This window comes from Phragmites australis, chromosome 9 (assembly GCF_958298935.1).
Source record: "Phragmites australis chromosome 9, lpPhrAust1.1, whole genome shotgun sequence".
In the NCBI taxonomy this organism is placed as follows: domain Eukaryota; kingdom Viridiplantae; phylum Streptophyta; class Magnoliopsida; order Poales; family Poaceae; genus Phragmites; species Phragmites australis.
Window position 1 is genome coordinate 7,377,995 of NC_084929.1, and position 11,554 is coordinate 7,389,548.

Below are 11,554 nucleotides of genomic sequence, written 5' to 3' on the forward strand. Positions count from 1 at the left end.
CAAGTCAATCGGATATGCAGACCAAGAGTTGTTGACTTTTGCAAGCAGACTATATGAAATTGTGATGGAAATTGATCAAGTCCTAATTTCATGATTAGGTAAAAACTACATAGGGTTAACCAATGGAACTTAGATCAATCACTAGATGTCCTAGCAAGATTTTGGATGGATGAAACTATTGTTGAAACATGAAATCAATCGAACACCAAAACCAAGCATGTAACAAGATGAATAACAAAAGAGGAACGAGATTACCAACACATCAATTAGCAAAACATGATCTTCATTTCCCAGATGTATTCACAAGATGCCTCTCACAAGCATCCTACTGGAATTCTCCATGAATTCCTAAAACCATAGATGGATTTCTCCTTTTCTCTTTTCCTCTCTATCTCAAAAACCCACATCATATGCTCGTCTGTTTCACGCTCAGATCACTATACAACCCATCAACCTCGGTCTTCTTTTAAACTGCATGCCCAGCACCGACACCAGGCCCCCGACCTTGTTCTATTTGGTTACAAACACAAGCTGGCCACACCATGGCCTATACGGTCACATATGCATACAACATGCAGCATGCAGAAGAATTATTTAATCATCCAAGGTAACAACCTTGCCGTGTCCTACTTAGACACCATTCTTGCTAGGATGGTCACGTCCATCTTGCACACCCACTCATGCAACCCACAACCAAGTCAATATCATGCTCGCATCTAACTCCACTTCTCACTACGTGAAAAAAAGATAAAGAAGATAAAATTAATAATGGATCATAATATGACCTATCACTTGTGATAATAGTGATGGATCGTAGTTGTCACTCGTTACTTATTACTAGTCATAAGTGACAGGCTATCCAATGCCAGTCATAAGTGACGGGTCAAGTCGTGACCGTCACTTATTACAAGTTATAAGTGATCAGTCATCCTTGGCTAGTCATAAGTGACAGATCAAATTGTGACCCATCACTAATGACCAACTCATCAGTGATGGGTCATCCTAGAGAGTCATTAGTGATGGGTCAAAGTTATCAAGTTATGATGCATCACTAATGACCAGTTTGATAAAACAGAGCATGTAAAAGAATTTTAATTAAACACTCATTAGATGTATTAGTCAATCAGTTTACTATAACAACTTACTTTTTTTTCTTATATAGTAAATATGTACATAGCATGATGCCATAATTTTTTATTTTTCTCTTAATTTTTCTCAACTTAGCAGCGGAACTATTGTACATTTCTGCTCAAGTTTGATGTAAGGGGTGGTAGCCATGGACACAAACGTGTGTTCTGAAAACGGTGCAGAAACTTCAGAGTGCGAGAACTCAATCTTCCAGGTCATTTTGTAGATGTTCGTAGAGTAAAAAACGTCAAAATCGTATTCTGTATGCAAAAGTTATACCTATTTTACCGAATGTCACTCCGGATCAACTATCAAATTACAATTCGGCAAAAAAGCAGTCATAAGAGACGACTGTGACAAATCACTTGTGATAGTCATAAGTGACAGGTCATAAAACCTTCGGCAAAAAATGTTAAAAGCATAAAATATCTAACTTCCTTCAGAGCACATGCGAGGGTGTGGTGTAAGGGGCAACACACGCAAGCAAAGGTCGCGAGTTCGATTCCTACGGAAATCAAAGTTTAAAAACAGTGTGAAAAATAGCATGTGACATGTGGCGAGTGTTGATGGCCCCTGTGTTGGGATGGCTCAAGTGAAAAAATATTTTTTTGACTTTTTCCTTACCTTAAAAACACAAATAATATTTATCAGTAATAAGTGATAGGTCATATTTATGACATATCACTTATGATCTTCATTAATGACAGGTCAAGTTATGATCCATAATTGATGATAGTTCTTTACCCGTCATAAGTTATAAGTAATATATTTGGGGTGACGGGTGTGGCACCTATGCGCACTCTGGCTTACAAAATGCAGCAGCGCTGCACATTCGAAGCTGATACGTGAAGGTACAGGCAAGTGTACCGTCTATTTCCTTACTTCCATTAGCCGATGTGTTGTAGCTATGTCACGCAACACCATTAAACAATAACTCTGACCCCATAATATCTTCTCAATAATTGTTTCTCCAAGTTTCCGACGAAACACTCCAGCTCTTCTTCTCTCCAATCTCTGTTGTTAAACTCATACTTAAACCCATCCAAGGATCTTCTCAATAATTGTTTCTCAGTTTCCGACGAAACACTCCAGCTCTTCTTCTCTCCAATCTATGTTGTTAAACTCAAACCCATCCAAGGACCCCAAGACAATTCTTGGGGTTCACTGGCTCTACTTCTGCAGCTTGGAGATGACAAATGTCAGACAGATATGATATGAACTAGAGAACATTCTAATGATCCAAGATAAAATTAATCGCACACCTGCAGTGTGCATCTAAGCCCTGATCCCATCAGATGATATAGGAGTGATTCTGGTAGTCTCTTTGGATTCCTCTAATATCTCAATCAATCGGAGAAAAAAAACTCTCTAAAGTATAGTGTTCAAGCGTTGTATAATTTTGTCCCTCAAGCAGTCGTTGGCCGGCCGGGAGCTCTAGCATGAGGCTGATATATAGTTGAAGTACAATACATGAATGCTCAGCTACTTCATCTGCATACATGGATATTTCATGTTTGTTGGGGTGCTCTGACGGCCTACGGTCCAGTCTGTCTAGGTGTATGACTGCATAGACGTCTTCGGCGGCGGCCACAGCGTCCGTTCTTGAGCTGCCAGGTCATCGGCCGGAGGAATGACCGGACTCCGGCTATGAGCAGCGGAGGTGCAGCCCTGGGGGTGTGGTCGCGCTCAGATTGGTGCACCTCTGATGCAAAAGAGGAGTCCCGTCACTGGCTTCAAGTTGCGGAGGCGAGGACGCCGACCAAGCATCACGACGGACTGAGCAACACCAGGCCACCGTAGTTTCAGACGAGACGTGAAACCGCCGGCGTCCATTGCTAGGTGAGGGGAGTTCCTGAGCTGACCATGGAGCATAGAAGAGGAGGCAGCCGAGCTCGTGTGCTGGCTGCTGCGGCCACTGGTGCCTGCCGCAGGAGTGAAAGACACAATAGCCCCAGGCACACTAGCACAGGATGTCTCCCGCCACTACCTAGCTTGATCAATTATCAGAACAGATCCATTCATACGTACACAACTACTACAGCAAAGACGTCAACCACGGAATAAGTACATAATTTTACTAGCTGCAGGTGACAGTAAACTGAACAGTAAATTCAGTAACCACTTGCATAACTTACAGAACATATCCAGGTCTACCATTTAGTCACAGTTAAAAGGAGACTTTTACATAATGTTAGTTACCAGAGCAGCTGGCTTGCGCCTAACAACTCCAAAGACGTCTCCATGTTCTGGTCTCTGATCCTAAACCAAAGGCTTGCTCTACTTACTGTGCTTTCTTGCTAGGTATCCAAGCATATTTTCTATGCACCGCCCAGAAAAGAGTTTTTAGTTACTGCACCACAGGTGATAGCCTGACGACATCCCATGCCACCCTCATCACACCGCCATTCCTTGACTCAGCCTCCTGGAACGTCCTTCCAGACGCCTCGGAAGGGTGAGGGAGCTCCCTCCATTTCTCAATCTTGAGCTCGGTGACATCGACGATGCAGACACGGCTCTCCACCAGGCTGACCTTCCCCTGCACCCTGCCCTCGGCCTGGAAGATCTTCCCCCTGCCAACCTCCTTCCCGTCGCTGTCCATCAGCAAGACAAGGCGGCCAGGCTCAAACGAGAATGACCTCGTAAAGGGGCGGCTCAGCATCATGTTCTGGGAGAGCTCTGCTTGCAAGGTTAGCTCGTTGCTGTCTGGGCTCACCAGTCTGCTGCTGGCTTTGGATATGCCTAGAGCAGTCATTACCCTTGCAGGTGGCACATAGCTGTCCTCCCCAGCACTTTCAGAGGACTCGCCAAGATGAGGAGTAGCTGGTGTAGATGACTTGTCAGCGTTATCCCCCTCAGATGGCACTCCTCTTTCTTTTGCGATACGAGCAAGCTTAGCTTTCCTATTGTTTAACCTAGAATTTAGAAAAAAGAAAAGAATCAAAGAAATTTACAAATAGCTGCAGATGAAAAGCGTAAAAGCAGCATTATAAATTTGAAGAAAGTCTCTTCGAAAAAGAGCAAATAAAAACTAAAGAAGATTAACAATTTTACCAGTTTTTAAGTTGTGATGATGTAATCTCTGGGCCCTGCAAAAGCATAACCGTAATTTTTTATGAATGAGACATGCGACCGTAATTTTTTATGAATGAGACATGCATAGACAGTAGTTAGACCTAACAAAAGAATGCCCAAGTGAAAGGACCTATACCTGCACACTTAACTTCTCTGACCATGCCTGCAATAAATTAGTATTCTTGTGCATCTCAGGTTCATCTACAAGAGCCTTCTCTATTTCATTTATTTGTTCATCATTCATAATGGTGCGTTTCCTCCTCTTAGGTTGCCTCTCATCATACATACTAGTGTCTCCTTTCTCATCCTCCTGGAGATCACTTTCTTTTGTGAGCTCTGGTGTTTTGAAATGCTCCACGCTGCTGGATGCTGGATCAAGATCCATTTTGCTGCGCTGGTGTCCTGTATTAACAGCAAGAGCGACACCTGGATAGCCTACACCAATGGTTATCGCAACACCAAGATGGACTAGGTCTTGACCAACTGCATTCTGCAGGAGACTGCCATTTCTAGTGACACAGTCTCTTGGAGTCTCATCCTTAGCATTCCCCTCATGTTTTATCAAGGGTATTGGTGTAGACACTTCCATGTTCTGCGCATCCTATTGGCATCAGCTTTCTATTAGAAACCGATGCACTATAAAGTCAATGACTAATAATGTTTTACTGATGTAGTCAACTGTGTATCTACCTTCGGAAGTTTATTCATATTGGAGTCTGGAGCACTTGTCCATCTTAGCAAGGCCTGCTGCATCGGGTGCAGGTCTTCCTTGCTTTCTGACGAAGCATCACTTTGTACCACCTGTAACATCTCATAATGAGGACATCCAACAGTTGAAAAGACATTGACAAAAGGATTTGAAGTAAACTGCTATAAAAGTAAAAATACAAAGTGACTACCCAACATCTTCAAAAAAAAAAAAAAGCAACTACCCAACGCAAGTATCTAATCAATCAACATACACACAAGTAAAGCGCGCTTATGATATTGATAGCTAGTAACAAAATATATGTACTGTGCAAAATCCCTCTATTTCTTGTGCATGTTATTTACATGAACTATTACTATAAAACATGAGATTTAGCTATCAATAAAAACCCAACGCTTTAGTATTGTTGGTAGCTAAGGCCCTGTTTGTTTCCTGCTTCTGGTTCTGTTTCTACTGATGCTAGAAACCAAAAGCCAAAACAAACGGGGTTCTGGAAAAATGGTTTCTGGAGAAGTTAGAAGCCAGCTTTCGAGGAAAATGAACTAAAGTTGAGAAACTCGCTAAGAGACGCTATATGTTGAGAAGCCAAATATTTGTTGTAGAAGCCAACAACCTATTTCCAAAAACAGTTTTTCAAATAAGTCAAAACACAGCTTTTCAGAAAAAATCAAAAGTAGAAACCCAAACAAACAGGCCCTAAATGATTCTCGTAATCATTGAATAAAGAAAACAAACCTGTACTGCCCCCTGTCCAACTTCAGATTTACACCAAGATTGTAGCTTACCAGAAAAATCACTGCCAAAAGGGAAATGAAAGCTTAGAGAAATATCATCAAAGCATTCCGAGCAGTAAATTATTATAAGTACACAATAAGCTTAAATCAAATCTTGAACAATAAATACAGGCATGCAACAGTCAAAATGAATTTAAGCACCTTAATAACTGCACGTCTTCCTCATTTAACAAGTTAGGAATCAATGATTTAGCATAATCAGACAAAGATCCTGCAAAATCCAGAGAAGAGGTTAGACGTGAAACATAATGAATAAGTATAACCAACAGCAACTGATAACTAGAAAAATCAGAGCTAATTTTACCTAAGTTTCTACAGACTGTAGTGGCCTTAAGATCATTAGAAGTTGGGTGGTCCGCTGATAGTTTAGGACCCTCTGACACCACGTACTTCTGAAATTTCTGAAGAAAAAGGTCTCTTTCTTGCTCTGTTGACATGACAATAGAACTTGCTTTTAACAATGTCTCGCAAATTAGTACAACTCATAACAAGTGAAAAATCTGACCTTCACATATGTTCGGAACAAAAACATGCAAATTTGCTATTATTTTTACTACACATGATGTCCTTGTCTGAGCATAAGCTATTGCAGGCATGCTGCTAAGGCGAAAAGGACATGAATAGTTAGCTTTATCTTCAGTCAACGAATCTTCAGAAGCTAACAGTGCCACCTCAGCTGCACCAAACGGATCATAATCTAGATTAGCGTCTTCCTCAATCACTGGTAGATTGACAGAGCACCAACTCAAAACAAACTCATCAGGAGGAATTGCTAGAATTTGGGTCAAAAAGGGAACCTGCAAAAGAGATAAACAAAAAGAACTTGAAGTAAAACCTTATATTGGCTTCAAAAACGATTCATTCAGCTCCTAAAGAAAAAGCAAGGCTTACAAAGGTAACAAAAGTTGTTACTCAGCGAAAATCTTACAGTGTTGGTCATAAAGGAAGATCTGAAGTTTGAATCATCAGAAAACACATCAACTAGACGCAACGCACTGATAAGCACAGAGCCCATGGGGTAACTCTGATCATGAGAATCAGCAGTAAGTTTTTGTTTTCGTCCAAATGCAGTCTTCAGCAAATTGAGAACCTGACATAATCATTTAGAATAAAAATTTTGAGCAATTTAACATAATATTTTCTTGAGCAGTGGTCAGTCCTAGGAGAACTGACCTCTAGAGCCAAAGTTTGCCCTAGTTGCATGCTGTTCGGGGAAGTGGCAACTTCATCGAGGTAAGAGACACTTTCGGCTTCACAAAGTTGCAACAGCTAGAAAATTGTTTGTATCAAGCATTCAATTAGTAACTCAATATTAAGTATGCAGTACTTCATTTGAATTATGATAAGTCATGTGATGTTAGCTTACAATAGAAAGTATCTTTGCCTTGAGTCTGGAAATGGAAGCAACAATATCAGTTGATCCTTTCAAACATTCAGGAACAACTAACTTTAATATAGTGCGAGAAAGTGACAGTATGCCTCCATTTCTAGAGAGTTCCTGCATTGAGTTAGAAATTCCTGAAAATATCAGCTTCCAAGGGCATTACATGTAACAGTATGTAGTAGCCAAGTACAGATTTGGCTTTACTACTATTTTTTTCAATAGAAATGCAGAAAAACGTATGCTTCACCAAAAACAAGTATATATAGTTTCACACATGAGATGGGACAGTATTCCTTTAACCTATTTCATGAAACTTCCAAGCACGGAAAGGACTAGCAATACAGTGGCATATAAACTACAGTATCACTGATATAGAGGACAAAATTATAGTCAGCATACACATCCATTTTTATCATGAAATTGGTATGACACAACAACTACTGAGCACTTGCTAAGTCATAATGCAGAAAAAAAAAAAAGGGAAATCGCACTAAGTATTCTTTTTTTCCCTCAACAGCATAAAAAAAATGCCGCCTTGGAAGATAGGCGAGACCTTGTTTTTTAAAATACGATCTCGAAACAACTTCTGCTGGCACAGCAACAAAAGAAATTGCAATGATGCTTCGCACTGTTGGCAGATGAAGTGAACGAGTCGACACTCCAAAGGATCAGCAGGAAAGAAACCCAAGCCCATTGATGATAGCCTGATACTCAACAACCTCACATCTTCATGCAGACTATCAAAGGCCACATCCATAAAGATATCAACCTGATCATGAAACATTAAACGTTAGTATAGACAAGAATATATTGAATAATAAGTGTTTAACAAGCAGATACACGTATTGCTGAATAGCATGCTTGTTCAAAGAATACCATTGTGAATCAGTAAGGACACAAAGGTCTATGAAAAGGACAAAAAGGTGCTCGGATATTCTTTTTCCAAAGAATCTTTCTGAACAACATAAACACAAGAAGAAACATGATTCGTTAACTAGTATCACAGTACCACTGAACACACAGAACACAAATTGAGCAATAGCCAGCAAACTTAAGCATAAACTATGTCTCACATAAAGCAGTAAGATAACAAAGGGAGCTATTGTACTATCCAATAATACAATGTGATATTGCCCAGCTAAACAAACTAACATTGCTAATTTAAAAAATGAGATGGCATGTGCTATAGCTTATGAAGGTATACAATATGCAAGCAGAATAACAACAACGCAAGTGAAAATAGTCTCAACTGCAAGACTATATGATGCAGCAAGTTTCAGATAAAATGGTAGCCTACAATGACTGCTAATCTGAGTGAACCACAAAACACAGGGATCATTGAAATGAATTTTGAATGGAACCTCAAGAATACGGTTTAACACTCGAAATCATGCTGCATAATTCTATTTTACAGCGAGGATAAATCCAAAAACCAACTTCCGTTGCAACTGGATTAGTATAGGGAAGCTGTTAGTGAAGGTGGAATAAATAAATTTAACGGATCAGGAACCAAAATAAAAGCAAGGTAACTTGGGGGCTAATCAACTTTGCTTAAGAAAAAATAGGGTGGCAAAAATCAACAAATTGTGTTTTAGACGTAAACTTGACACATAACAAAATATTGAAGAATGGTCCTATGAAAACAAACACATGTGTTACCTTTGGATGTGCAAGCAGAATATGGACAAGTTCATGCCACTGGGAAGAAAAGTAACTTGTCAACAGATGAAGACTGGCTGCTACAAGTGACGCATGTACAAAAGGAGAAGCACCAACATTGTTTTCCTAATTTAAAACAATAGCTGTTACCAGAATTAGTATCAAATGATAATTCAAAGAGGATAAGCAAAAAGGAATGAGTAAATATTTTGGTTGAACTAGTCGAAACCTTCTTCCGGTGTGCAAGAATAGAAAGTAGGAAGAATATCAGGTCCATGACTTGTTCAGCTAATTTCACATCATCCAGAAGAACCTGCAAGAAATAAACATCCTTAGACTAAGTGCTCATCATTTGGCTAAAACAACCAGAAGGTAACACTAAAACATAAAACAAGTTGAGCTTGATTGGACACAAGACACAAAGACTATCAGTCTAAAGATGACAAAAGAGATCCATTGCATTCCAAACAGCCTCAGAGCAAATAACTAGAATTAATTCAGTTTACATCATATATAAACATAAGGCATAGTTACACTACCTATGTGATGTGATTAACTAGCTAAATTTCAACACGAAATGTAATGAATCCTCAAAGCATATCATGACCCAAAAGAAAAGATAAGAATGGTGTTATATGTGAAACTTGTGTGAAATAATGAAAGAAGTAACCTGCTCCAGTCTAGTATGGCGAGTTGCTAGCTCAGACAAACTATGCAAAAAGCGCATGCCACGAAGCACATATGCCAAATCTGAGCCTTGCCCAAGCTCCAAACATACAGCAAGGAGATGAAGAGGCGTTGAGGACACGAATTTTTCCATGTCCACCTACAAAGAAGAACATATGTCAGGGAAAGGAGCATTGCAACATATGTAAACATTGTACATAAGTACCTCCTTTGGACCTCCATCTTCTGACTTGGACTGCAAAACAAAGTTGTCTGACTCTTTCAGCATCTCACTAAGTTCTCTAGTTGTTAGCCCACTAAGCTCTTCAATAGCAGACACCATGTCTATCATCTGCACCCAGCAAACAACATGGAAATTCTTGTGATTCAACAAGATGCATGAAAATTCTATGGTCAAATATCCTTATTATTCTAGGCAGCCAGTTGTTAGAACAAATATTTATATACTTTGTACAGTCAGGTCAGACAGTGGCCAAAGAACATCATAGCTTGCGCATGAATTCATTTGGCAGATCAAACAATATATATCTATGACAATTTGAAAATTTTCTAGTAAGAACTGAAGCATTTCCTAGGTATAAGATCCATTATGGGAATGGAAATTAGGAAACACAAGATCCATAGTGTTGTGTACGTTGATGAAGCCCAGCTCAGCAAAATCTTTTGTGGTACAGTGCAATAAACTTTTGACCACTCAGACTCCAAATCCTACCTACATAAAATAGGGGGATTTTTAACTACCTACCAAGATTTACTAGTTTGAATTCAGAGCCATATTATATGGCAATAAATATTTTCAGGGAAATAGAGGAAAACTGCCTCATTTTGAACATTGCATTCACATATTATGAAATTTAGTAAGAATCAATAATGAACAGGCTTTGTATGAACAGTGCACCTAGCTAAATGAGAAAAATACAGAAGATTCGTACCAAGTGATTGTTTACACTCAGTCATTTCCTTCCAAAGTCTCTTCTCTCCACAAACTCAGAATTTTGTTTACGGGCCCAGAGGACATGAAAGAGTGGGGTCGAACTGCAGAACCCGCCCCAACCCGAATTGCAAATCGGGGTAAAAACTTCCCCCAAAACCAACTAGGGCCCGCCGGAGTTGAAACAACCAGCCTGATCTACTCCAAATCTTCTCCACCATCAAGCAATCAAAGAATTGGTTTGTAAAAACTGTGTCGTTGGCACAATCTTTACTCAAGCAAGCAAGAATTCCAACTAAAAAAGGCAAGCAGGAAGCACGAACAACACATACCATCTGTGACTTCTCTGCATACATGTAGCAGTAGCACTATAACAGGCTAGCTGCTAGCGCAAGCAAGATCCAGCATAAAGAACAATAGAAGAACGCGGATGGATTTATTCGCATTTGTGGATGAGGATCCGAGGTCGCGTATATGGAAGAGGACGCGCGTGGATGGATCCGTCTCGCCGAGCTCGCGTGGAGCAGGGAGGGAGGATCAGGAGATCCCTAGCGGATCTGGAACTGGAGCCTCGGCGTGGTCGGCGGACGGCGAGTCGGCGGCAGAGCCTCGGTGCTGGCCGGTTACGGTTACCCGCTCCCACGCTTCGTGTCTCGGGGAGGGGGGGTGTTCCCGGAGAAATCGGTGCGGCGGCTGCCTACCGGGGCACGGCCGGACGGGCCCCATCACCTCTCAAAACGAACCCTAAGTGCACAGTCCAAGCAACTCCCACATTAGACCCCCTCACACCACACCAGCACCCAACGCACCACCAACCACGCAGCAATCTGCGCACCAGCGGGCAGGGGCAGATCTACCACCCCGGCGAGCTCTGGCGGCCGCCAGAGTTGGTCGGCGGCGGAGCAACAACCACCCCCCTCCGGTGGCAGATCTACGACCCCGAGCGAAGCAACGGCGAGTGAGAAAACCATCAGAAACGCAGTCTCCCTCGATCAGCATCAGGGGGCATAGAAGGGGAGCGCTGACATACCGTTGCAATGGAAGGCCGCGTGCGGAAGGCAGAAGCCGAGACCGAGACCGAGAGCTCCGGCCGTCGAATGGGCGACGACGCGTGCGGCAGGAAGAAGGCAGAAGCCGTGAGGCCGTGACCGAGATAGGAATTACTAGGCAGATAGGCGCCTTGGCCGCGC

The 11,554-nt window shown here is 41.4% G+C and overlaps 1 protein-coding gene across 3 annotated transcripts; it reads right to left on the bottom strand.

Annotated features, from left to right (window-relative positions):
• Nucleotides 1–3,185: 3,185 nt before the first annotated feature.
• On the bottom strand, nt 3,186–11,554 carry LOC133928581 (nodulin homeobox). 3 transcript variants are annotated; one of them, XM_062374990.1, is made up of 18 exons: nt 11,395–11,547; nt 10,366–11,295; nt 9,639–9,764; nt 9,417–9,572; nt 8,976–9,059; nt 8,747–8,872; nt 7,641–7,856; nt 7,070–7,201; nt 6,877–6,972; nt 6,632–6,793; nt 6,209–6,500; nt 6,008–6,130; nt 5,845–5,914; nt 5,645–5,705; nt 4,891–5,001; nt 4,337–4,801; nt 4,180–4,214; nt 3,186–4,040 (listed from the first exon to the last, which is right to left on the bottom strand). In XM_062374990.1, the coding sequence occupies exons 3-18, from the start codon at nt 9,762–9,764 to the stop codon at nt 3,476–3,478; spliced, it is 2,820 nt and encodes a 939-aa protein (XP_062230974.1). In that variant the 5' UTR covers nt 10,366–11,295; nt 11,395–11,547; the 3' UTR covers nt 3,186–3,475. The 3 variants fall into 3 exon arrangements, with proteins under 3 accessions (XP_062230974.1, XP_062230973.1, XP_062230975.1); XM_062374989.1 differs by lacking the exon at nt 10,366–11,295 and having other exon boundaries at nt 11,395–11,554; XM_062374991.1 differs by lacking the exons at nt 9,639–9,764; nt 10,366–11,295; nt 11,395–11,547 and having other exon boundaries at nt 8,747–8,889; nt 9,417–9,459.